At 41.4% G+C, this 25,278-nt stretch overlaps 2 protein-coding genes across 2 annotated transcripts in view; one reads left to right on the top strand and one right to left on the bottom strand.

Moving 5' to 3' along the window:
• The window catches only part of arhgap11a (Rho GTPase activating protein 11A), a 1,047,489-nt gene that overhangs the window by 395,873 nt on the left and 626,338 nt on the right, over nt 1–25,278 (top strand). The gene's annotated exons all lie outside the window — the stretch shown is intronic.
• Nucleotides 6,349–25,270, bottom strand: LOC141378482 (adhesion G protein-coupled receptor G2-like). The gene is made up of 10 exons (XM_087290096.1): nt 25,108–25,270; nt 22,836–22,970; nt 22,606–22,719; nt 22,485–22,521; nt 22,300–22,400; nt 20,004–20,125; nt 13,987–14,252; nt 10,559–10,649; nt 7,812–8,095; nt 6,349–7,475 (listed from the first exon to the last, which is right to left on the bottom strand). The coding sequence occupies exons 1-10, from the start codon at nt 25,240–25,242 to the stop codon at nt 7,369–7,371; spliced, it is 1,392 nt and encodes a 463-aa protein (XP_087146222.1). The 5' UTR covers nt 25,243–25,270; the 3' UTR covers nt 6,349–7,368.

The raw sequence follows: 25,278 nt of genomic DNA, 5'->3' as shown, positions 1-25,278 counted from the left end.
GATGTGACTGCACGAGTTCTGCCAGTCCGGGACGCGCTGCCTTCCGGCTCGCAGACTCTACGTGCTTCGCCAGTGGCTCACGAGCGCTGGGGGGACGGTCTCCCTTCCCTCAGCCCTCCAGCCCCCTCTCCGGAGTCAGGGTGCGGAGCCAGAGCGAATCGCTCTCCTCCAGCTCTTCCGCGGGACCCTCGTGCTTCCCGGATCAGCACACCCACTCCGCGCTGCCCCACCGCTGGTACGTCAGCGATTGTAGCGATGACTCCATTAGCGAGGGCTCTGCCTGCCTGGTTAGCGCGGGCCAGCCCCTCGCGGTGGCTCATACGCACAATCAGACTCGGTTACGCGATTCAGTTCGCGAAACGGCCCCCCAAGTTTACGGGCGTGTATTTCTCCAGGGTCAGCCCCCTGTCCGCCCCTGTCTTGCGAGAGGAGATTGCTGCCCTCCTGGCGAAGGGTGCAATCGAGCCGGTTCCTCCAGCCGAGATGGAGAGTGGGTTTTACAGCCCATACTTCATCGTACCCAAAAAGAGCGGTGGGTCACGGCCAATCCTAGATCTGCGCGTTTTGAACCGCTGTCTGCACAGGCTGCCGTTCAGAATGCTCACGCAGAGGCGCATTCTCCAATGCGTTCGTCCTCAGGATTGGTTTGCAGCCATAGACCTGAAGGACGCGTATTTCCATGTCTCCATTCTTCCACGCCACCGCCAATTTCTGCGGTTTGCGTTCGAGGGTCGAGCGTGGCAGTACAAGGTCCTCCCCTTCGGGCTCTCTCTGTCTCCGCGGGTCTTCACCAAACTCGCGGAGGGTGCCCTAGCGCCCCTTCGGCTCGCGGGCATTCGCATACTCAATTATCTCGACGACTGGCTGATTTTAGCCCACTCGCAGGAGCAATTGATTATGCACAGGGACAAGGTGCTTCGGCATCTCCGCCTACTGGGGCTTCAGGTCAACCGAGAAAAGAGCAAACTCGCCCCCGTGCAGAGGATTTCTTTTCTCGGGATGGAGCTGGACTCGATCACCATGGTAGCGCACCTCTCCGAGGAACGCGCTCGCCTGTTGCTGAACTGTCTGAGGGAGCTCGACAGCAAACTAGTGGTCCCACTGAAGTTCTTTCAGAGGCTCCTGGGGCATATGGCATCCGCAGCCGCCGTCACGCCGCTCGGGTTGCTCCATATGAGACCACTTCAGCACTGGCTTCACGATCGGGTCCCCAGACGCGCATGGCACGCGGGCACACACCGGGTCTCGGTTACTGCGCTGTGTCGCCGCGCCCTCAGCCCTTGGAACGACCCCTCGTTCCTACAGGCCGGTGTGCCTCTAGGACAGGCGTCCAGCCATGTTGTTGTTTCAACAGACGCTTCCAACACGGGTTGGGGGGCCGTGTGTCGCGGGCATGCGGCTGCGGGCCTCTGGAAGGGTGCCCAGCTGCATTGGCATATCAATCGCCTAGAGCTGTTGGCAGTGTTCCTCGCTCTCCACCGCTTTTTACCGGTGCTGGAGCGGCAACACGTGCTGGTCAGGACGGACAGTACGGCGGCGGCGGCGTATATCAACCGCATGGGGGGTATGCGCTCTCGCCGCATGTCTCAGCTCGCCCGCCGTCTGCTCCTCTGGAGTCACCCGCGGCTGAAATCGCTGCGCGTCATTCACGTCCCAGGCACGCTCAATCGTGCAGCCGATGCGCTCTCACGACAGCTGTTACGCCCTGGAGAATGGAGACTCCACCCCGAGTCTGTTCAGCTGATATGGGCGCGATTCGGGGAGGCCCAGATCGATCTGTTTGCTTCCCCCGAGAACGCTCACTGCCAGTTGTTTTTTTCCCTGACCGAGGGCTCTCTCGGCACGGATGCACTGGCCCACAGCTGGCCTCGGGGCATGCGCAAGTATGCGTTTCCCCCAGTGAGCCTGCTCGCGCAGTTTCTGTGCAAGGTCAGGGAGGACGAGGAACAGGTTCTGCTAGTTGCGCCCCTTTGGCCCAACCGGACCTGGATATCAGAGCTCTCTCTCCTCGCGACGGCCCTCCCCTGGCGGATCCCTTTGAGAGAGGACCTACTCTCTCAGGGACAGGGCACCATCTGGCACCCTCGCCCCGATCTTTGGAACCTCCACGTGTGGTCCCTAGACGCGAGGAAGACTTAGGTAACCTACCGACTGCGGTGGTTAATACCATCACTCAGGCTAGAGCCCCCTCCACGAGGCGCGCCTACGCCCTGAAGTGGAGTCTATTCACTGAATGGTGCGTCTCTCGCAGAGAAGACCCCCGAAATTGCCAGATTAGTGTTGTGCTCTCTTTCCTTCAAGAGAAGTTGGACAGCAGGCTGTCGCCCTCCACTCTCAAGGTTTACGTGGCCGCCATCTCCGCTTATCATAGCGCGGTAGCTGGCGGCACCGTGGGAAAGCATAACCTGGTCATCCAGTTCCTTAGGGGTGCTAGGCGAATTAATCCATCTCGCCCCCCTCTCATGCCCTCTTGGGATCTCGCCCTCGTTCTCACGAGTCTGCGATCCGATCCCTTTGAGCCACTCGAATCAGTATCTCTAAGATTTCTGTCCCTGAAGACAGCTCTGCTGGTTGCCTTGGCCTCCATCAAGAGGGTCGGGGACCTGGAGGCATTTTCGGTCAGTGACTCGTGCCTGGAATTCGGGCCGGATTACTCTCACGTCATCCTGAGACCCCGCCCCGGTTATGTGCCCAAGGTTCCTACCACCCCCTTTAGAGATCAGGTAGTGAACCTGCAAGCGCTGCCCCCGGAGGAGGCAGACCCAGCCCTTTCTTTACTTTGTCCAGTTCGCGCTCTGCGCATTTATGTGGACCGTACTCAGAATTTTAGATCATCTGAGCAGCTCTTTGTCTGTTATGGCGGTCGGCAGCAGGGAAGTGCCGTGTCGAAACAAAGATTATCCCACTGGATTGTGGATGCCATTTCACTCGCTTATTCGAGTCGAGGTCAGCCGTGTCCCCCGGGAGTTCGTGCACACTCCACTCGGAGCGTTGCATCCTCTTGGGCGCGTGCACGCGGCGCCTCTCTAACAGACATCTGTAGAGCTGCGGGCTGGGCGACACCCAACACATTTGCAAGGTTTTACAATCTGCGAGTGGAGCCGGTTTCCTCAAGGGTATTAGGTAACCCTTTGGTGATTGAGGAGACAACTCGGTAGGGTGTTGAAACACGCTTGCTGCGCCATTCTCCCTAACACGGAGGTACGTGCGCCTTTTTTATCTGTCAGTAAAGTTCCCCGTCAGGTGAGCCCTGCAGATTCCTCCGTGGCCCCCAGCACTGACTCAGCGGAGGAGTCACTTGCTGGCCCACTACGTTGTAGGTCTGCCCGCTGGTCAGCCCGCGTTTTGGGTATAGGTGCCTGCTATGCGTGATCCCCACTAGGCGATCCCATATGCTTATTCCGCCACGGTTAAGTCCCCCCCCTGGGCGGACCCGTGTCTTCCCTCTCCGCTAACCACTCTTTTGCTATGCGTACTCCCCCTTTTTAGGGCTAGTCCATATGTAAATTCTGCCATCTATCCCCCCCTTGGGTAACGGATGGCCTCCGCAGCGTCCTCCCTATCGGGATTGCACGCTTCCCAACGTACTGTCGTATTTTCCTAGAATTATCTAGATGCTCACGACTTCCCAAAAAATATATCTAAATCCGTAAAACTTCTGTTGAAGTAGGATGAATTAGGGCCAGGGACACGTTGGAGGACCGCGCCCCCCATGATGTGGGTGCGTCACGCTTGCTTGACTATCTCCTCATCAGGGGTGTTGGTAAGGTGCAGTCATTATGGCGCTTTCAATGGGCTCCCAATGCGTGGATTTTACAAATCAAATCCACTTATAGTGCTGAAGTTCCCCCCGAAGGGGAACGTTCGAGGTTACTAAAGTAACCCTTCGTTCCCCGAGGAGGGGAACGGAAGCACTATACTCCGTCGCCATAATGACTGTCCCTTAGCTGTTTGAAAGTCTCTTCAGCTTAAAAGGATGGTGTCTGCTGGCTTCAGGTGTGCTTATATGCTGAGATAATTGCAGATGTCGCACACCTGCGCAAGCTTACGCTGCCAATTAATTTCATTCATTGGCCCGTTCAATACTCTCCAGACAAGCGGCTTCTGATCCGAATCCTCCCAATGCGTGGATTTTACAAATAAAATCCACTTATAGTGCTTCCGTTCCCCTCCTCGGGGAACGAAGGGTTACTTTAGTAACCTCGAACGTTCTCACTAATGGCATCTCTCTTTGGTATGAGAATATTAGTGTATCTGACAAGAACACCATTAGGAAGATAGTAAAGTCAGGTGAAAGGTCCGTTGGAGTCAAAATGACATCTATCAAGAAACTGTATAAACAACACTGTCTGTCTTGGCCAAATACCCCTAAGGGATCCAAACCACCCTGGCCATGGTCTGCTCATGCTCATGCCATCAGGCAGGCATTACAGAAGCCTGAGGAGCAAATCAGTGCGGTTGCATGATAGTTTTTATCCTGTCATTATAAGACTTTTGAATAATACCGTATCTTAAATACCGCTGAATTTGCTCAAAATGTTATCATTATTACTAATATAACAAACTGTGCAATAGTTATTTAAACTAGCATTATTAAAAAAAAAAACTTTTTTTATAACTATATTTTTATATATGTTTGAAATTATAAAATCTTATTTATTATGTTAAGTTTTATTATGTCGTAATTTCATTCTTCATTACAATTCATTGTGATGTTTTGAATGACAAAAATAAAGGAAACTGAAACTGAACCTATGCTGGAATAGTAGGTGATTCATTCCACTGTGGAGACCCTTGATGAATAAAGGGACTAAGTCGAAGAAAAGTGAATGAAATTAGTTAGTAAAACTATTGTTTAAACAGAAAAATGTGCTGAAAACATCTCCACTCTGTTTAACAGCACCAGAGAATTACTGTATGTAAAAATAGTAGAATTGTCTTAACTATAAATGTATATATTGAATAAAACTTGTAGAAAGACCTCAATAAAGACGTAAACTTAATTAGACAATCTTTTACAATATTTTATTTTACAATATTCATTGACCAAGATATATACTTCTTACATTTTCACACAGACACAATAAAATATGCACTTTCTTTACAATTAATAGCATTTCAATAAACATGATATCTTGTCATCTGAAGACTGCTGTTCACATATTTACAAGTTTGATTAAACTGAATCAATAATCTTCAATAACTGAAGTTCATCGTGATAAAGGAATGAGGTTTTGTTATTAAGCATGTTAAATAATGCAGAACTCATCAGCTGTTTTGTACAGATTTTATGTATTTTCACCTTCAAATTTGTTCCACATCCATCTTCGTGAATTTTGGTAAGCTGATGCATCAGATATTCATGCAAATTTCTGAACCCACATGCGTGTTGACATCAGTAACATCCTGAATTAGTTTTTTTTTATTTATTATATATATATATTTGAAGGATTGTAACACAATCAAACATTCAGCAAATTTAAAGGACACCCAGAAGTCCTCAAACAATAACTCACACACACTGCTGTTATTAAGTTCTCAACATGTTCTGACAAGGTTCTCTCAAGTAATGTTCTCCAAGTAACATCAATAAACAATAATGCTCTCTAAACATTGACACAAGAACATTTATAGATTGTTCATGTGACTCTATAGTTGGATTTACAGCTAACATTTTAAAAAACTAAATGTTTGTGTTGTTTTAGAAAACATGCAAATACCTAACCCTAACTCTCCCACTGAATCATCAACTGGAACGTTTCCTGAACATTTGCATAAAAAACAAGCAAATAAACAAATAAATACAAATTTAATTAACAAATAGCAACATGTATACACTGTAAAAAAACAAAAAGTTGAGTTACCTTAAAATTTTAAAGCAAAGAAAGGCTGCAAAGAAATTTTTGAGTTTACTGAAGTTAACTAAACAGGCTTATTCAAAACATACGAATGCCAATGCACTGCATAACTTTGTCTACAAAGCATAATCTAATTAAATGCACTTTATATCACTTTATTAAAATTTATTTTATCACTCCACATTTCTGTATTTTTGTGCCCACCATATATTTCACTACATTCCCTTCCAGTTTAACAAGCAAAATAACACTAAATAGTCCATCAAATAAAGCCAACTTCACAGAACAGCATAACAGGATAATATTTCAGGAGCATAACATTATATTTTACTTTAGATTTACATGATATTTAGGTTAATTTCAATAATAAATGTATTTATGAATCAGGCGATGGCAGCTGCTGCTGATGGGAGGACACCTCATGCAATATGCCGCGGAGAGAGCCTGCGCAAACGCAGAACGTAAACACTCCAGTGAAGAACTCAAAATGTAAAGTCTCCTCATCTTAAGTGTTTATTTTTTCATTGAACAAACCAGTTTTAAACATTCAGTAAATCGTTTTTTAAAAGTAAACTCAACACTGAGATCACAACATGTCCACCCAACTTACAACTTTCACTTGAATTAACAATTTGTATGTTGAATTTTAAACAGTGCAACATTAAAGGCAACAGCAAACAGAAAAACAGCAAGTTTTTGCTTTTTGTCCAAAAAATAACACCGGCTTCTCCCAAAAGATAATAAGACAAAGTACAAGAGGCATTATTGTGACAAACAATATTTCTCAGTTTTCATTTACCTCCAAAATCATTCATATCCTTTGCAGACTGTGATAGTTTATGGGAAAACCCAAAGTTCTACACTATTACAAGATGTCCAAGCTGTTCTGAAGCATCCTGATTACCCAGATTCATTGGGAAAAGCTGTTTTAATCAACTCAATACATGAAAAACAGAAGCTCTCAGCGGTTGGTTTGAGAACAGTCATGGCTAAGACAAAGGAGAGCTCAGTGAGGTCTAGTTGAAGCAAGGATTTAATTTCTTGGCCACAATGATGGAGCCTTCAAAAAAAGAAAGAAGCATTTAACCCTCAGAACACCATCTCCTCTGTCAAACATGTTGGTGAAATGAAGCTGATGTTTTGAGGTGTTTTTCAGCTGGTCGACAGGGAACCAAATCACAGTAAATGGCTCCATGAATAAATGAGAAATAGATCATAAATCTCAACATCAGGCAGTCTGCAGAGAAACTTGGCCTTTGGGCACCAGTTGACATTTCAGCATAACAACGACTCAAAACGCACAGCAAAAGCAATAAAGAAATGAGTAGCAGGCAAAACAGTAACTTTTTGCAGTGGTCTAGCCAGAGTCCTGACTTAAACCCAATTGAGAATCTGTGGATGGAGCTGAAGATCCAGGTCACAACATCTTTGACCACTGAACTATAAAATGTCCTGGATTGCATCCCACCATACCTTAAATTAGTCATGAAAACAGTCCGGCTATATCTAATTATGCCATAGTTTCACCAGAGGTGGAGTTGGACCATTCTGAGTCATCTGAGAAATGACTAGCAACATTTTTGTGAATGTGATAATAATACAGGAAGAGGAAAAACCCTGGAAAAAGAAGGAGAAAATAATTACTTAGCATAATTTACCGTCACTGTAGAGATTCTGCAGCAATTACATTGTAACTTATAATTGAACTCACACTACATGTATTTATATTAACACTCTAAATAAGACTGTGAACGTGGAATAAGAATATGTGCTTTTACAAGTACTAATAAACAGCTGATATCATAATAGACAGATAATAAGCCACTAGTTAATAGTGAGAATTTTGTAAGTAAACTATTCCCAAATGTTTCATAAACAATAACAAACATGCATTCATTAATTTAAACAATTAGCCAAAAATCTGTTAGTTTCTGTTAGAAATTAGTTTCTCACCTTGAAAGGAGTTGAGCACAGAGAAGATGTAATATGAGGGAATGAGCATCGGTCCATAACTAAAGAAGGCAACAGCCCACGTCAGACCAAACAGAAGAAACAAACTCAACACCATCATCAGCTGCTTTCTGAACGTCTGTCTCTTGCCTTCAGTCGCTCTTATGTCTCTGGACTGGACAATCCTTGTGAGGATGATGATGAAGATGATTGTCGTGAAGATGAAAACTAGGCTGTAGAAGCCGATGTTCACTATGTACTGAATGAAGGGATCTGTAATCCAGCACCTGCAGTTATTAGAGAAGACACAATGCTGTTTGAGCAATATCACACAAGTCGCAGTGCGATGTGCAGTGCCATATTATCCTACAATATTTATTTTTTTAAAGGTGAATGAAGGTTATACAGTGTGATGTTACTCTCAGTGCTACTCTAAAAAAAAAAAGAAAAAGATGAAAAACATATTCATGCAATTTCTGAAAGATCAAGCCTAAACCAAGTAAGAAAAGGTAATGTAAAAGTAAGATGCATTGCCTGCAGTAAAAAGTAACAGCAATGCTAGTTTACATTTCTGGAGAGTAACTCAATATTGTAATGCACTACCCTTTAAAAGTAACTTTCCCCAACACTAGTTTTCATAACTATTTGAGGTAGTGTCCAGTTGCTTCAACAGAAACTGTAGCTACGTTTCCATCCATCTATTTTTATGTGCATTTTGGAGATGCACATAAAAAAAAACGGCTGATGGAAACGCCATGCTGCGCATAAAAACGGATGCGCATAACTGAGTAGGTTAATTTTTTTAATTCTATAAGAAAAGATGTGCATAAACTACGCTCGAAAAACTTTTATCAAACAAACTCCAGCATGTGCATTAAAAAAGGCCACGTGATTTTGTGATAATCCAGCTAGCAAAATTCATGTGGCTCAAATCCGGCCCACATTAGACACTTACATCTGGCCCACATAGCACATGGAATAATGGCACTTGGGCGATCCGCACCTGTTTGTCAGATCTGGGCCACAATTAAGCCAAAGCAACATCACATATTAGCCAGAATTTAACCAAAAAACCCAGAACTGACCCTATTCTGGGCCACAGTTTGCTTTTTTTTCTGGCCCAGATCTAGACTATTACTTATACAATTATATTATTTCATCACAGGTTGTGCCTCACTTCATTTTGTTTGCTGTAATGAATAAACTTTTTAAGCAAAGTTTTTAAAAGTTACAGCAGCCCAAAAGCAAATGTATATTAAGAGGTCCAGGGCTAAAAGCCCCACTAAAGCAAACACTTTTCTCCATGATGATGACGACATCTATGTGGTCCACACATATTTTTTCTATAACTGAGCCACATTTTCCATATCTCCTCTGGGCCACTTTAAGCTCACAGCCCCATTAGCCAGAGTTTTCTTTGCCAAATATTCACCAAAAGTGGCCCACATTTTTTTTTAAGATAACTGGGCCACATTTGCCATATCTTCTCTGGGCCACTATAGACTCAAATCCACATTAGCCAAAGCTTACTGTGCCGAATATTTGCCAAAAGTGGCCCACATATGTTTTAGGATAACTGGGCCACATTCGCCATATCTTCTCTGGGCCACTATAAGCTAACGGCTGCATTAGCTAGAGTTTACTGTCCCAAATATTTGCCAAAAGTGGTCCAAATTTGTATTAGGATAACTGGGCCACATTAGACTCACAGCCCCAATAGCGAGAGCTTACTGGGCCAAATATTTGCCAAAAGTGGCCCACATATGTCTTAAGATAACTGGGCCACATTTGCACCTACACATATGAGCCACTTTAGGTTTAGACCCAGATTACCCTTAAATGACTATGCCTCATTTTTACCAACTGTGGCCCACATTTGTCCTCCATCATTTGGGCCAAATTGATTATTTTCCACATGGGACACATCAGGCTCACATTCAGATTACATTTTGCCAAAGTGCCAAATCTTTGCCTTAAATGGCCCATTTATTAATTTGAATCTTTGGCCCCCCTTTGCCATTGTACAGGTGGGCCACTTCAGGCTCACATTCACTTTGTATGGGCCAAAGGAAGATCTCCAGTGCCGCATAACTGCCTAAAGTGGTCCACATTCATATGCTTTCAGGGAAGAGATCATCTGATGATAAAAATGTGTGTAAATGGATAATCCAGCAGGCTGAGCACACTGTAAACCATCTGAACTGTTGTTTTGCTCATTCTAAAGCACCTTAACTGTTTCAGTATTAGTGTTATGACATTATTAATGACCTCCAGAATCAAGAGCGTCTGTGCTCCACGTCTGACACCTTCAAATAGCACCGCGTGTTCATTGCATGTCGGCATCATCTTTTGAGGTGCAAGTCATTTATGAGATGAAGAACAGATTGACGCAGCTTCTCCTAATACAGTGAATTCTGTTTTTACTGTTGATATTTGGCGCCAGTTAATCAGGAAATCACGATTTTGTTTGCTTTGATGCGTTGGATTGAATCGCTGCTTTATTCGCTTGTCTTTTATGCGATATACTAGTTTCGCGCTTAAAGTTAATTAACATTTATGGATGGAAACAAAGCTAATAACTGACAACTTCTATTTTTAATCTTTTGCAAATGCATGTGAGAAATGATGTGGAAATGACTACTCGCATGTGAGATTACAGTTAAGAGAGCGGCAAATGCTTCTACGGTTATTGTAAAGCTTATTTATTTTGATGTTGTGGTCTGTAACTTCGGCATTAAAGGACTGCTTACATCTGAGCAATTTTTCCAGATGTTGAGTTCAGGGTCACTGCGTTATATCCTCCTGCAGAAAGAACAGCCACGACTATCGGCGTCGAAAAACCTGAATAAACAGAAAACACACACACAAAGATAAAATAATCCATAATAAACTTTTCATTTGTGAAAATAAAATAAGCAGCACCAAATAAGCAGTGCCTCTCATTTCAATTCATTTTATACTAAAATAACTAAAACTGAGATTAAATTAAATAAGAATTGTTTAAAAAACTTTAAAATAAAAAAACGTAAAAAAACTGAACTTTGTATATTATTGATTGTGTGGAATACAATTTATTGGGTTCTTGGAGATCAGAGGCCTCATGTATGAAGACTTGCATTGAATTCATTGTAAAACATTGCGCACACACAAAGCTGTAAATATGTGTACGCAGTAAAAAATTCAGATGAAACACTGTGTACGCAGAATCCCACGCATATTCTCTTTGTACATCCGACTTAACGTAAATCTGAGTGCCTTTGCAAGAGCGCAAAACCCCTCCCTGCCTCCTCCCCCGTATATATATTTATGGTCATGACTCATGATCAACTGCATGGTATGGAAACCTTATGTACCTGCTAGACATGCGGATGATCCCGTCCAATACAGCTACCATTGCCCGACTTAAAGATACTTTGTAGTGTGCAATTTAACACAACTGCCTCTAGGAGTCGCCAATGGAAATAAACAACCCAGGCTCATTCTGGAAACATAGCCCTGTGGACGTTTCTGAAGACCACGAAATACGTCCCGGGAGGTTTGTGCAGTATTTTCGCGAATCCGCGAGAGGCCGCTGTATGCGCTTTTTCGCATCTCGAACACGCGCGCTGTTCTCATGAAAAAGCCGCCAGTGGCCGCTGTTGAGCGACTGTCTGTCCGAATGACTGACGGTCTGAATGACTGAACGATTGACTGGGCGGCCGGCCAATCGGCCGACCCGGCCACTCTCCTCCTCCTTCTTCCCTAAACCAGAGCGACAATTTCTGAAAGCCGTGCAGAAAAAGAAAAGCCCTCGTCCAATTTTGACCGTGTTTTCGAGTTTCACTGCATTCCTGCCCCATTATGAACTCGTTCGCTTTGTTTTTTGGATTCTGTTTTTGTCTTACAACATATCTGGAACTACTCTTTCCCGGACTCGAACCCGGTCTCAAACACTGCCGGCTCCTCCTTCTCCAGGCCTCCGCTCGGCCATCGTAACACGAGGAGCTAACCGGACAAACTGATTGCAGCGGGAAAGCTCTTCACAAGGAGGAGGCGAGCCGTCAGCCCAGCCGGCGAGCGCAAAGAAGAGACTGCCCCGCAGCGTCCGCTTGAAAAAACCAAATGCGGCCATACATACCTCTCTGCCTACGTTTTCAGAAGTTTATTCTCACGTTTATTTCATCGTTAGTAAATCCAAACGTGAGCGTGAAACCTGGCGTTCGCAAAGTTTTTGTGCGTATGCAGCGTTAATACATGAAGCCCCTGTTCATGCAGGTTTTGGACAAGTAGTATCTTATTTGCAGTTTATAATGCAGCAGGTCTTCCGTGTAAACTGTCTGCAGAGTTGTTCATCCAAACAGTGCCTAATAAACAAATATATTGTTAAAGAGTCAACAGTGATTTGCCTTAATAAATCACTATGTTTTTTAATCTTTTGCCTGCTACATTGACAATCTACATCAACACAATCAAAGCAACTCATTAGCGTGATCCTTGCCTACCACTTTGCCAGATGACTAATCAGCTTATGGAAGCAGGGGGTGCTTACAAACTTTAAACACTGAATTAAAATCGTTGCAAAATGATGTGAAAATGGGGGTGGCTCAGTGGCTATCACTGTGGCCTCACAGCAAGAAGGTTGTTGGCTTGAGTTTTGGCTGGGTCAGTTGGTGTTTCTGTGGAGTTTGCATGTTCTCCCTGTGTTGGCGTGGGTTTCCTCCGGGTGCTCCGGTTTCCCCCACAGTCTAAACACATGTGCTATAGGGGAATTGATGAGCTAAATTGGCTGTAGTGTAGGAGTTTGTGTGAATGGGTGTTTCCTAGTACTGGGTTGCAGCTGGAAAAGCACCCGCTGCGTAAAACATAAGCTGGATAAGTTGGCTGTACATTTTGATGTGGCCAAGGGACCAAGCCGAATGTGAATGAATGATTGAATAGAAAATTTCTCTTTTTTTTTTTTCAATTTATAGACACATTTAAACTTATTGCAGGAGACTCCATCGCAATATTTGGACACTTTAAAACATATAGTATCATATAGTTTGCTCTTTAAAAAATTAAAGTGCTCCAATTTTGCCATTTTGACCAGGCACCTGTGCCTTTAAATGCAAATAAGATGGTTATCCTTGCCCACTTTTATGATATTTTGTTTCACTGAAGGATAACCAGGGTCAGACACAGGAATAAACATGGCAGAAATGACAGACAGAGCTCAGACACACAAACACATGCACGTTTAACAGTATGTTTACAGCAGTAAATGTGACAGGATGCCCACTAAACAGCAAATGTGCAGAGATTCATCATGCTAGCTGGCATTCCTGGTGTGTGATTGAAGCATTCTTGTTTATAGCTGTGCAGCTGGGCTGATTCCAATGATTATGGATGACATAGCTCAAATGGTAGAGTATAGGACACCATATAACTTTTAATTCCAGTTTCTTTGCTAATTCTGTCTCATGGACAAGGCTGTGTGTGTTAATACCAGGTAAATACTAAGACAGGGGGAAAATGTGCCTGTCAGTCCATTCCGGATGGCCAGGAAACATCGTGATCATTTTAATAACCACTTATCCCTAATCCCAGCTACTGTCACGACACACTGAGAACTGGACACAGAGGGGGTATATGTAAACAGGTATTTATTCAGAAAGTCATTAAATGAAGATAGGATTGAGTTTGTTTTGAACATGGTAAGTAAGCTAATAGCATGGAGTTTGTTGCAGAAACTCAACACAAAAAAACACTGAATACTCTGAAACACAGAGACTGAGGAAACACAGGAGGAAATCGAGGAGCAGGAGAAACGCTAGCAGAGGTAGAGTGAGCAGAGGTGCATTATATAGTGTGTGTGTGTGTGTGTGTGTGTGTGTGTGTGTGTGTGTGTGTGTGTGTGTGTGTGTTTGTGTGGAGGTGGTGCTAATCAATAATCAGGGGAGTGAGAGCGAGTGCAGGTGGGTTCAGGTGAGTCTGATGGATCCAACGACATGACTGGGGATTATTTTAACATCAGGAAATGTAAATAAAAGAGAATTGTTGTGTTATATCTTTCCAACATGACTGTGGACACGCTATACCCTCACACAGCTCTGTCCAAAGAGCCTACAAAAGATTTTGCATGAATGGTACCCTTTAAATGTCTTAACGGAGGTGGGAATTTGACTGTGGTTTTTGGTTTTGTAAATGTTTCATCACTCACCCCAGCCCAACACGGTGATCTTCCTCATGTAGTTGGTGATGGTGACGTTCTGTCGGATGAGCCATAAGTACATATGAAGAGCTTGAATGAAGAACCAGGTGAATGAGGTCAGCATGGAGTAATGCATCAGCAGAGCTATGAAGACACAAGCATTCTTGTCTCCTGAGTTTGCCACGCTCTCGTTCGACAGAAAAGACACATTCAGGAGAAACAAAGCACTGAACATGTTGATCAGAATCTTCGTGGCCTGATTGGATTTGGCTTTCCTGTTGAAAGAGAAAGAATCTTTACTTTTAAGGGATCATGAACCAGTTTTTTGTACTCTTCTCTGAGGTCCACGTATAGTGTAATCAAGATATGTACATCAATAAACATAATGTAGTTAGTAATTAAAAACTATGACAGTATCCCATATAAATAAGAAGTTGTCTATTTCAGCCCTGTGTTTGAGCCTCAACAATGCAAAAATAATTATTTATTTGATATTTTTATCTAAAAAACAGTGATTACAATTTTCATAAACATCATACACACACTTATACACAGGTCATACACATCTCCTCCACTCAGCTTTTGAAATGTTATCATTATGACGTATAGGTTTAAAATTCCCAGAGCACGAAGAAATGCTTTTGAAAAAGTCATTAATTGCAATTGTCGTTTGTAAAATCAGATCATGGTCTGATGTGAATTGGGTGGATGTTGAGAATGATCTGTAGGTAATTTGTATGGGGCTAAGATAGTTTTTAAAGGGCCACGACACCCCCCACTTTCGGTTAAAATCTACTTCAGAATTTTTTCAAAAGATGCATGATTAATGGGCGTGGAGCTCCGCGAGCATCGGGTAAGAGTGGGCGTGGCCAGCAGGGGAAAAGGGGAGCGAATAACTGTTGTTGTCAGTTAGCTCACAAAATGAGACACAAACCGCGAGGAGATGCATGAGTTTATAGTTTACAAAGTTAAAATGCAAAGAAATGAACAGTGATTTAATGCCCTGCTACATTTGTTATTCATAATTTCATATACACATAACCACAATTAATATCATTATAAAGATAAGTGTGTTCATGTAAACCGTATAAATGAGGACTTCTCCCTCAATCCCCGTATCCAGCAGACTCAGTGCAGCAGGTCTCCTGACCTGTCTATTTTAACCATTAGCCCCGCTGGTAATCTAGAGGATTTAGGCGAACACAGCAGCACAGTGATGTGTCTGAATGTGAACGAACTCCTGATAAAAGACAGTGTCCGCCATTCTCTAATTCTCGTGCTGCTCTCCCGACAAAAATGCAAGCAGCACACACACAGCTTTGCTGTATGATCGGCCCTGACAAGATCGCAGGGGAAAATATGCAACAAACCCCGTGGATCATGCAAACAAACGCATACGAGCCTTCATGAATGGCTAAATACTGGCCGTGGTTTCCGTGTCTCTCAGCTCGGGCTTGACACTGGCAGGTCTGGCAGGTCTCATGAATAATTAAGCAGCCGGCTCTTCTCATAGGATAAGAAAACTCCGCTATGAATAATAATGAGAAACCGACGCGTGATCATTGCACCTGCAGTACTGCGCTACGTCGCCAATTTTGATCCCGCCCCAAAAATCATTTTAAACCTGGAAGCTGAAATTAGCTGACAAAAGCTCAAAATTATCCAGTTTCCTCCACAATTAAAGCTGACAGCTGCTAACATTGTCTTAACTGATGCTCAACACACACAAATCTGTTAATATAAAAAAAAAAGTTCTCCAGGGTGTCCTGAACCTTTAAATGTATGTGGTTGTCTTGTTGTGTTACTAATATGTAACTGTTGTATGATTGTATTTGTGTCACCAGTGATAAAGACACATTTCCTTTCTGTGCCAAGAAGAACTGACGATAAATTTTAAACAAACAAACATCAGAAGAGAAAGGACTAGCTGCAGACTGGTCGCAGATGCAACCTGAGCTGTTTGCAATGCTTTTAATGTGCACACCTAACCCCACCCCTCACAATGACATCACTATAAATATTGAGTGTATTGTGTCTGAAATTGCATGTCTGAAAAACTGCATGTTTCAGCTTGCATATGCAAGTCTGCATACACTGTTTGAATGGGCATGGCCAAATGTAGACTCAAATGTAAAACGCCCACTGCTGTGTAGTGATGGGTTGTTCTTGTATGATTCGGTAATTATGAACAAATCTTTATTCTGACAGCTGAGAACAATCATAATTTGGCCATGGAATTCCATAGAGGAGGTAGTGATTGACTCCTGTGGGAGTTGAATCTTGGGGTAACTCCTGCGAGAGTAAGAGCTGCGGGGAGTCTGGGAGAGGGAGGGGGCGGAGAAGTCTCCTGCGGAAGGTGGCTGTGGCGAGACTCCTGTGGAAGTCGAAACTTGTTTTAGTCTCTCCTGCAGAAGTTAAAGCTGGGGATTGATTCTATTTGAAAATAGAAAGCGTAGCGGAGTAACTTGACCGTAAAAGAAAGCAGAAGAACTGAATGCTGAAAAGAAAAGAATTGGTGAAACTCAACACTGTGGGGGGTGGGGGGTGGGGGGGGGGGGTAGGAAATTGGAAATTTAGCGGAGTAAGTGGAATTACTCGATGCCGGAAAGAAAGGGGTAATTGACTGTCGGAACGCCAGAAAGAAGAATGGGGGGAGGACTCCTGCGGGAGTCGAAGCTCAGAGCAACCCCTGCGTGGGTCAGAGCTATGGGGGGCGTGGTCTTAGCAAGAGACATAAAAGTGGGCGTTGATCTTCTGTGGAGGCGGAGCTTATCCACTTTATAACATTATATAGTCGAATATTCCAGAGCATGTGTTTTGTCTTCAGTATAAGCTGATTTTAGAGGATCCACAAGAGTTGAGTTCTGAAACTTACAGGATGTTTACATAGTATTATGAGTCTTTACAGTATATGTCAAAAGATCAGAGCCAATTTGGTTTCTCAGTTAAAAGTGCCATAGAGAGTGAATATATAGAGGCAAACCCAATATTATTCACACCCCTGGAAAATTCTCACTTAAAGTTTTTGTTCAAATGTAAATGATGCCTCTTGTACATCGTCTTAGATGTATGAGAGGACTTCGACATGTCCAGTCAAAAAAACTTGAGGTCAGAATTTGCCATAGGTATTAATAATTTCTGTAGATATTTCTGTAGACTGTAGATATACCTAGGGATAGCTAAATAATAAGAGTTTAGTACATGGAAATGACATACCGTCAGCCCAAAATGCCATTGTTTCCTCCTTCACATGTAAAAGTGTGTAATTATCATGCAAATGAATGTAAAATTCCAGTGAAAAACCGGTTCATTGGAACAAAGCTCAGACTGTTACATTGCACACAGGATTATGAACATGCACGCTAAAGGCTGAGCTTGACTGACCACAAGGTTTGCATCATTTCACCCCCTCATTTTAAGTAGAGCTAAGCTTATTCTTACTATGTATGGGGAACTCTTATTTTGAAAATGAATGAAACACCCATACACCCAGAGCGCTTCACCATGATGAGGGGAGGGAGAGGAGGTGTCTCTCCACACCACCACCAGTGTCCACTTGGATGATGTGACGGCAGCCACAGGACAACGGCGCCAGTGCACTCACCACACACCAGCTATAGGGGGAGTGGAGAGACAGTGATAGAGCTAATGTAGTGGATTGGGAGGCCAGGATGGGTAAGAGCCTATGAAGGGAATTTGGCCAGGACACCAGTTACACCCCTACTCTCTACCAGAAGTGCCATGGGATATTTAATGACCACAGAGAGTCAGGACCTCGGTTTAATGTCTCATCTGAAAAATGGCGCTCACTGACAGTATAATGTCCCCCTCACTTTACAGGGGCATTAGGACAAACTGCAGGTTAAGTGCCCCCTGCTGGCCTTACTAACACCACTTCCTAAACACAATTTATACATTTATTCAGCTCTCTCTTAGGAGGCATGAGGTCTGTTTAAATGGTTTTTTTTTATTATTATTATTATTCTGAAATTAACCCTAGGCTGCATGTTGGCACAGTGGGTAACATGTTCGCCTCACAGCAAGAAGGTCGCTGGTTCGAGCCTCGGCTGGGTCAGTTGGTGTTTCTGTGTGGAGTTTGCATGTTCTCCCCATGTTTGTGTGCGTTTCTTCTGCGTGCTCCGGTTTCCCCCACAGTCCAAAGACATGCGGTACAGGTGAATTGGGTAGGCTAAATTGTCCGTAGTGTATGTGTGTGAATGAGTGTCTATGAATGTTTCCCAGTGATAGGTTGCAGCTGGAAGGGCATCCGCTACGTAAAACATGTGCTGAACAAGTTGGCGGTTCATTCCACTCTGGCGACCCCACATTAATAAAGGGACTAAGCCGAAAAGAAAATAAATGGATGAATAAAATTAACCTTGTATGTTTGTAGTGAGGCAAGAAACACATGTTGACTGCCAAGAGTTCAATGCACATTTATGTATCATGTCATATCACTTAGCTCATTTCTTTTGAGTGAAAGAATGCCAATTATTTTCAGAAACTCATTTGTTTAAAGATTAAGTTTAAAGTATCATTGTAAAAACATCTTTATAGGCCCCTTTTGTAGAGTATAATTATAATTTAGTCTATATTTCAGCCACAATACATTGTCATCTTGGAGTTATAAGGTTCTCTGTGCGTTCTGAATGATTTTAAGATATTGAGCTTCAAAGTTTTTGCATTCTATAGCAAACAGTATGTGTGTAACATTTGTTTTTTTGTAAATAAAAAGTATAAAAATGTAAACAACCTGTAAAAAAAAAAAACTCCCATAATGTAAATAAGTTGTATTTTAATAAAAATATGTCAAGAATGCCCAAAAATATGTCAATTTTGACAAAAATGTCAGATAGAACCTTATAATTCCAAGGTGACGACATATTAGGAGCAAACTTTCATTTCATTTCATTCTCTCACTTTGTCGCTAAAATAAAACTCTCCATTACTTTAGTTGATAATATTGCCATTTACCAAGGCATATTAACAAAGCAGGGCTCATTATTATTCATGACCAACCCAGATATGGTCAGAACCAAGCTTTTAATTCTTGAGAAAATTTCGCTATTTATAAATTAACATATAATAGTATTTCTGGACAATTGTTTCCCTTTCCTAAGCCACATACTCAACCATATGACAAAAGTCTTGTCATCAATCCCAGTTGTAAGAGCAGCAAATAATATCCTGACTTCTAGTTTATTATTTGTAGGTGTCAGAAAGGTGTCAGGATTTCTCTGATGAATCCTCTGTTGAACTGCATCCCAATCATCACAAATACTACAGTATCTCGACTGGAACCCACATGGACCACGATTCTCATATAAACCGGTCAAGTTTGGTGAAGGAGAAATCATGGTTTAGGGTTACATTTAGTATGGGGGCATTACATTACAAACCACAGGAGAGGGACAATTCTCCAGCAGGATAGCGCTCCTTCTCATACTTCAGCCTCCACATCAAAGCTCCTGAAAGCAGAGAAGGTCAAGCTGCTCCAAGATTGGCCAGCCCATTCACCAGACATGAACATTATTGAGCATGTCTGGGGTACATCAGGCTTTCTTTGCCATTCCAGATGACTTTATTAATCAGTGATTTGAGTCGTGTCAGAGATGTATGGATGCAGTCCTCCAAGCTCATGATGGAGTCAGACACAATATTCATTCTGTCTCCAATGCAGCAGGACTTTATATTCTATACTGGACATTATTTCTGTTCAGTGATGAGACTTTAAGCAGAGTCAGACCTTACTGTCCTAATCAAATCAGTCAACATTAAGACATGATCAGATTTTATTGAGCTCAAATAAGCAAAATCTAGAGGCCTTCGCCTTTCATATAAGACACTTCTGATACTAAATCATCTAGAACTAGAAGTCCAGTTATTATTTGGTGATTCTAAAACTTTGGGTACGCCACAAGACTATTGTCAGGTAGTGCATATCAGAGAACAATTTTGGTTTCATATTCACTCTATGACACCTATAAAACATCATTGACTATAAGTAGTGGTGTAATAGACTCTACCGCAGCAGAAAATGGATGAACAGAGCGATGGCCAGAAAAAACACAGAGATCCCACAGCCGATTGAAGAGATGAGGGTCAGTGACTCCAGATACGGCGCTACAGCGTTTGCATCTGGTACCGACTGAGAAATCAGAGAAAAGACACACAAAACAGATCTTCAGATGATAAAACTTTAGTGTTTTTCCCACATGAAAAATATCATGTGATTTAAATAGTGCAGTTTTTACTGTAGTGTGGTATTTTACTGTATATATGATAGCATTCACAACTCTTTGTTAATCAATTTCCAGCATATTGTAGTATTGACTGAAGTGAACTGATAAACTGTAATTTATACTGTGTATACTTTAGAATTGACTAGCGTGTGGTGTATTGTTGTATAATATACTCCACAGTTTTGGGAAACAACAGTATTGGTCACTTGTTTATATCACTGTAATTGTTATGTTACCATAGCAACTATAGAATCACAAGTACTTTACTATAGTACAGTTGAAGTCAGAATTATTAGCCCCCCTGAATTATTAGACCCCCTGTTTAATTTTTCTGTTCTGTTTAACGGAGAGCAGATTTTTTTTAACACATTTCTAACAATAATATTTTGAATAGCTCATCTCTAATAACTGATTTCTTTTATCTTTGCCATGATGACAGTAAATAATATTAGACTAGATATTCTTCAAGACACTTTTATACAGCTTAAAGTGACATTTAAAGGCTTAACTGGGTTAATTAGGTTAACTAGGCAGGTTAGGGTAATTAGGCAAGTTATTGTATAACGATGGTTTGTTCTGTAGACTATTGCAAAAATATCTAGCTTAAAGGGGGCTAATAATTTTGTCCTTAAAATGGTTATTAAAAATGAATAACTGTTTTAATTCTAGCCAAAATAAAACAAATACGTCTTTCTCCAGAAGAAAAAAATATTATCAGACATACATTAAAAAAATTCCTTGCCATGTTAAACATAATTTGGGAATTATTAAAAAAATAAAATAAAATTCAAAAGGGGGCTAATAATTCTGACTTCAACTGTATATAGTGCTGCACAATATATCGTTTAAGCATCGATATAGCAACGTACACATCTGCAATAGTCGTAGCATGTGCAAAGTCCAAACACTATGATGGTTAAATAGTTTGTCGTTGCAAAGTTTATCCATAATGTAGGGAAAGTTTATCATTTACATGTTTTTAGACGCAGTAAGAAGGTCGCTGATTCGAGCCCCTGCTGGGTCAGCTGGCATTTCTGTGTAGAGTTTGCATGTTCTCTGTAGTGTATGTGTTTGAAAATTGTGTATAGATGTTTCCCAGGGATGGGTTGCAGCTGGATTGGCATCCACTGCATAAAAAACATATGCTGGATAATTTGCCGGTTCATTCCGCTGTGGCGACCCCTGATTAATAAAGGGACTAAGCCGAAAAGAAAATGAATGAATGTTTTTAGACCTGTATGAATATTATTAAGCATTTCAACAAAGCTTAAAAGCACGAGAAATTCTAACGTTCGCAGCTTTAGATTACAAAGATTGTTTATATTTAATTAAATTAAATGTACAGTGAATATTATACAGGGATATTTTGCATTTAATTATGCAAGTTTTGTGTCTGGACACTATAAGACTTCTCAGAAAATGAGAAAAGCAGTGTTTATTTCATTTGCATGCATCTTGGTTCTTTGTATTTATCTTTGCTTGTTAGTTTGTAGAATGTTATGCAGAATAATTAAACTGAAATTATAAATTTGTTCTTTCAAAAAAGCTATTCAAGTCATCTGGTGAAATTATATCGATCGCAAAATGTATTGCGGAAAAACTAAATATCGCATATTTTTTTACAGTATCGTGCAGCCCTAATAATAATAATAATAACCTTTATTTAACCAGATAAGTCAATTGAGAACCAGTTCTCATTTACAATGACGACCTGGCCAAGAGGCAACATGAAAAGCAGATGCAGTACAAAGCACAGGGACACAATACAATAACAATTTCATATGCAGATAATAGCATATAAAACCAACAACAACAACAACAAAAAAAAAAAAAAACTAAAAACAAGCACAGTGATCTTGAACTATTGACTGAATAAAATTTTTAATAGTGTAGTGTTTACTATATAAACTATATAACAAACACTATATAGGTATAGATCTATAGACATATAAATCTATTAATTTTATATGCATACATTAGTTAACATTATTTTGTCAGATTGTGTGCATAAGCATGTAGAAATGCACTAAAAGCTTCTGATTGAATGTGTTTTTAATAGAAACATGACTCTTCTTCTCACCATCAGCACTGCGAAGAAGGTCAGATGTGAACATGAGCACTTTATGGTGCTGTTGTTGATTTTGATCGTCTTACAGCCAAAGCTTGTCCACTCAGGATCTCCTGCAAAGGCAAAAAGAGCAACCAATTTCAGTTTGATTGAGTTTGTTGATGTGAACTGATATGTAGAGCCATACATGTATTTACCGTTGCCATCCCAAGAACTACAGGACAAATCACCGGCCTGTAGAAACACATTTGAGTTTAGTTTTGTTTTCAGTGTGTGATTATTATTATAAATGGAGTTCTTCAACAAAGCCCTTATTACCGGACTGCTCTGTGTAAAGAGCATTTCAATATTGTTGGTGAGGTTGAAGATGTTGGCGCGCATTGTGATTCCATAGACTTCATTATTCAGAATGCTGTAATTTTTAGCTTGATTCTAGATCACAAATCAAGAGAACAGCAGTGTGTGAATGTCATTGATCTAGAAACATTTGTTTTTTTTTTATATAATATTATTTTTAGAAAAAATCTAAACAAAGCAGCACTCGTTACCTTGTTCCCCATGTTCTTGAAGCGCAGAACTCCAACAAACGCACTTCCGTTGTTTTCCAGACGAGATTTATCAAAAGCCTCCTTGGAAATCTTTACAGTCCAGGAACAGTTCATGTCACTTTGACTCTCAACAACCTGTGAAGTGAAGAATTGGCAGATTTCATAACTGAATGTTCTTTACATAAAATAGTAATAAGCTTACACATGCATGCAAATTAATAATGAAAACAAAGAATTTAAATGATTTTGAAAGAGAAGCAGACACAATGTAAAAAAAAAATAAGTTTTCTATCCTAAATATTTAAGTTGAATCAAATTGAAAATTCAAACTATAGCAAATACAAAACAGGGCTCAACAATAAGGACTGCCCAGTGGCCCAGGGCCAGTGTGAGAGACACTTGGGACAGTAGACAGGATCATTACTGGCCCAATTGGGACAGTGCTGCCTTGTCACTAACATTTAATTTGTCTGCGACTATATGTCAATTGCATGCATTTTAAGTTTTTAAACAATACCTTCTCCATGATGTTGTAAACACCATATTGCTTTCTGTTTCCTTTTATCTGATTTTATGTTTTGAGCAATCCATTTTTTTTTCTGTAAGCTGGCAACAACCAGTACAGCGAAGAAACGGCAACATGGCGGCAGCATCAAATTATAAGGCTAAAAGAAAATGTCTGTTTTTAATGTCTTAAAAGCAGACATTTACGTCTGAACAACGCAACAAAAAAATTAAGTAATGTTTTGCAAAATTTGCCGTCAGTTTGACAAGTCACCCACCGTTTGTTCAACAATTTCGAACCGCAATAAAATATTTCCACATTTTCCATACTCCTCTTTTTATTTGCATAACACTTTTATCAGCAATGTTTTAAGTATTGAAATTCTAGATTCGCAGACTTTATTTTTGACACATTATTTAAAATATGCGGCTAAAACATAGCTATTAACTTCCTTTTTTTTGGTGGGGCCAGTAAAAATTTTGGCAGGGCAAGTAAAAATCTGAACCACTTGCCCGATTGGACAAGTAGAAAAAATCCTTAGCGTTGAACCCTGCAAAAGCAACTGAGCAAAGTGCAGAGCAGTAAGCAAGATCGATTGTTTGGAAACAGTGTTAAAGGGATGGGAAATTTTACTTTTGTTATTAATTGCTCACCCTCTTGTAATTCCAATCCCTGAGACCTTTGTTCATATTCAGAGCACTAATTAAGACAATTTAGATTAAATCCCAGAGCTCCCTCATCATCCATAGACAGCAAGTGTCATGACACGTTTAAAGTCCAGAAAAGACACGGTCAAAACGTTCCATGTGACTACAACAGTAATCATATCTATTCATTCATTTTCTTTTCGACTTAGTTCTTTATTTTTCTGGGGTCGCCACAGTGGAATGAATTGCCAACTTATACAGGAGAAGGAGGGGAGCGACTGTTGTCAGTCGGCTCACAAAATAAGACACAAACCGTGAGGAGACACATGATTTTACAGTTTATAAAGGTAAAATGTAAAGAAATAAACAGTAACTTAATGCCCTGCTACATTTGTTATTCATAATTTCATATACAGATAACCACAATTTATATCATTATAAAGATAAGTGTGTTCATATAAACACTATAAATGAGGATTCTCCCTCAATCCCCGGGTCTGAATGCAGACTCAGTGCAGCAGGTCTCTTGCCCTGTTTATTTTAACCATTAGCTCTGCTGGTAATCTGGAGGATTTAGGCTAACACAGCAGCACGGCGATGTGTCTAAATTTGAGCGAACTTCTGGTAAAAGACAACGTCCGCCATTCTCCAATTCTCGTACTGCTCTCCCGTGCAACAAACCCCATGGATCATGGAAACAAACACATACGAGCCTTCATGAACGGCTAAATACTGTGTGCCGTGGGTGCGTGTCTCACAGCTTGGCACTGGCAGGTCTGCCTTGCCTTCAGAAAGCACGTGCAGTCATGAATAATTAAGCAGCTGGCTCTTCTCATAGGATAAGAAAACTCTGCTATGAATAATAATGAGAAACCGACGCGTCGTCTTTGCACTTTTTTTGATTCGCCCCAAAAATCAATTTAAACCCGGAAGCTGAAATTATCTGACAAAAGCTCAAAATTATCCAGTTTTCCCCACAATTAAAGCTGACAGCTGCTAACATTGTGCTACCTGACGCTCAACACACACACATCTGTTAACATCTCAAAACAAAACTACTCGAGGGCTTCTTGAACCTTTAAAGACAGAATTTTGGGGAGAACTAATCCTTTAATATTACCTTGGCTTGATTTGAAGAGTAGCATATGTCGATGTCTTTGGTCTCCATGTCTTTGGGTTGTACATGAAGAACGCCAACAGCTTCCCCAATGACAATCGGCACACTGCTTTCATTGCTCTTCTCCATCTCCTCCATCTTAGACTCCAGGCTGGACAGTGAGTGTCTGCAACA

Source organism: Danio rerio, chromosome 17 (genome assembly GCF_052040795.2).
Source record: "Danio rerio strain M-AB ecotype USA chromosome 17, GRCz13ab, whole genome shotgun sequence".
NCBI classification, from domain to species: Eukaryota; Metazoa; Chordata; class Actinopteri; order Cypriniformes; family Danionidae; genus Danio; species Danio rerio.
The sequence above is the reverse complement of the archived record's forward strand: the minus strand, read 5'-3'. Positions and strand labels throughout refer to the sequence as shown.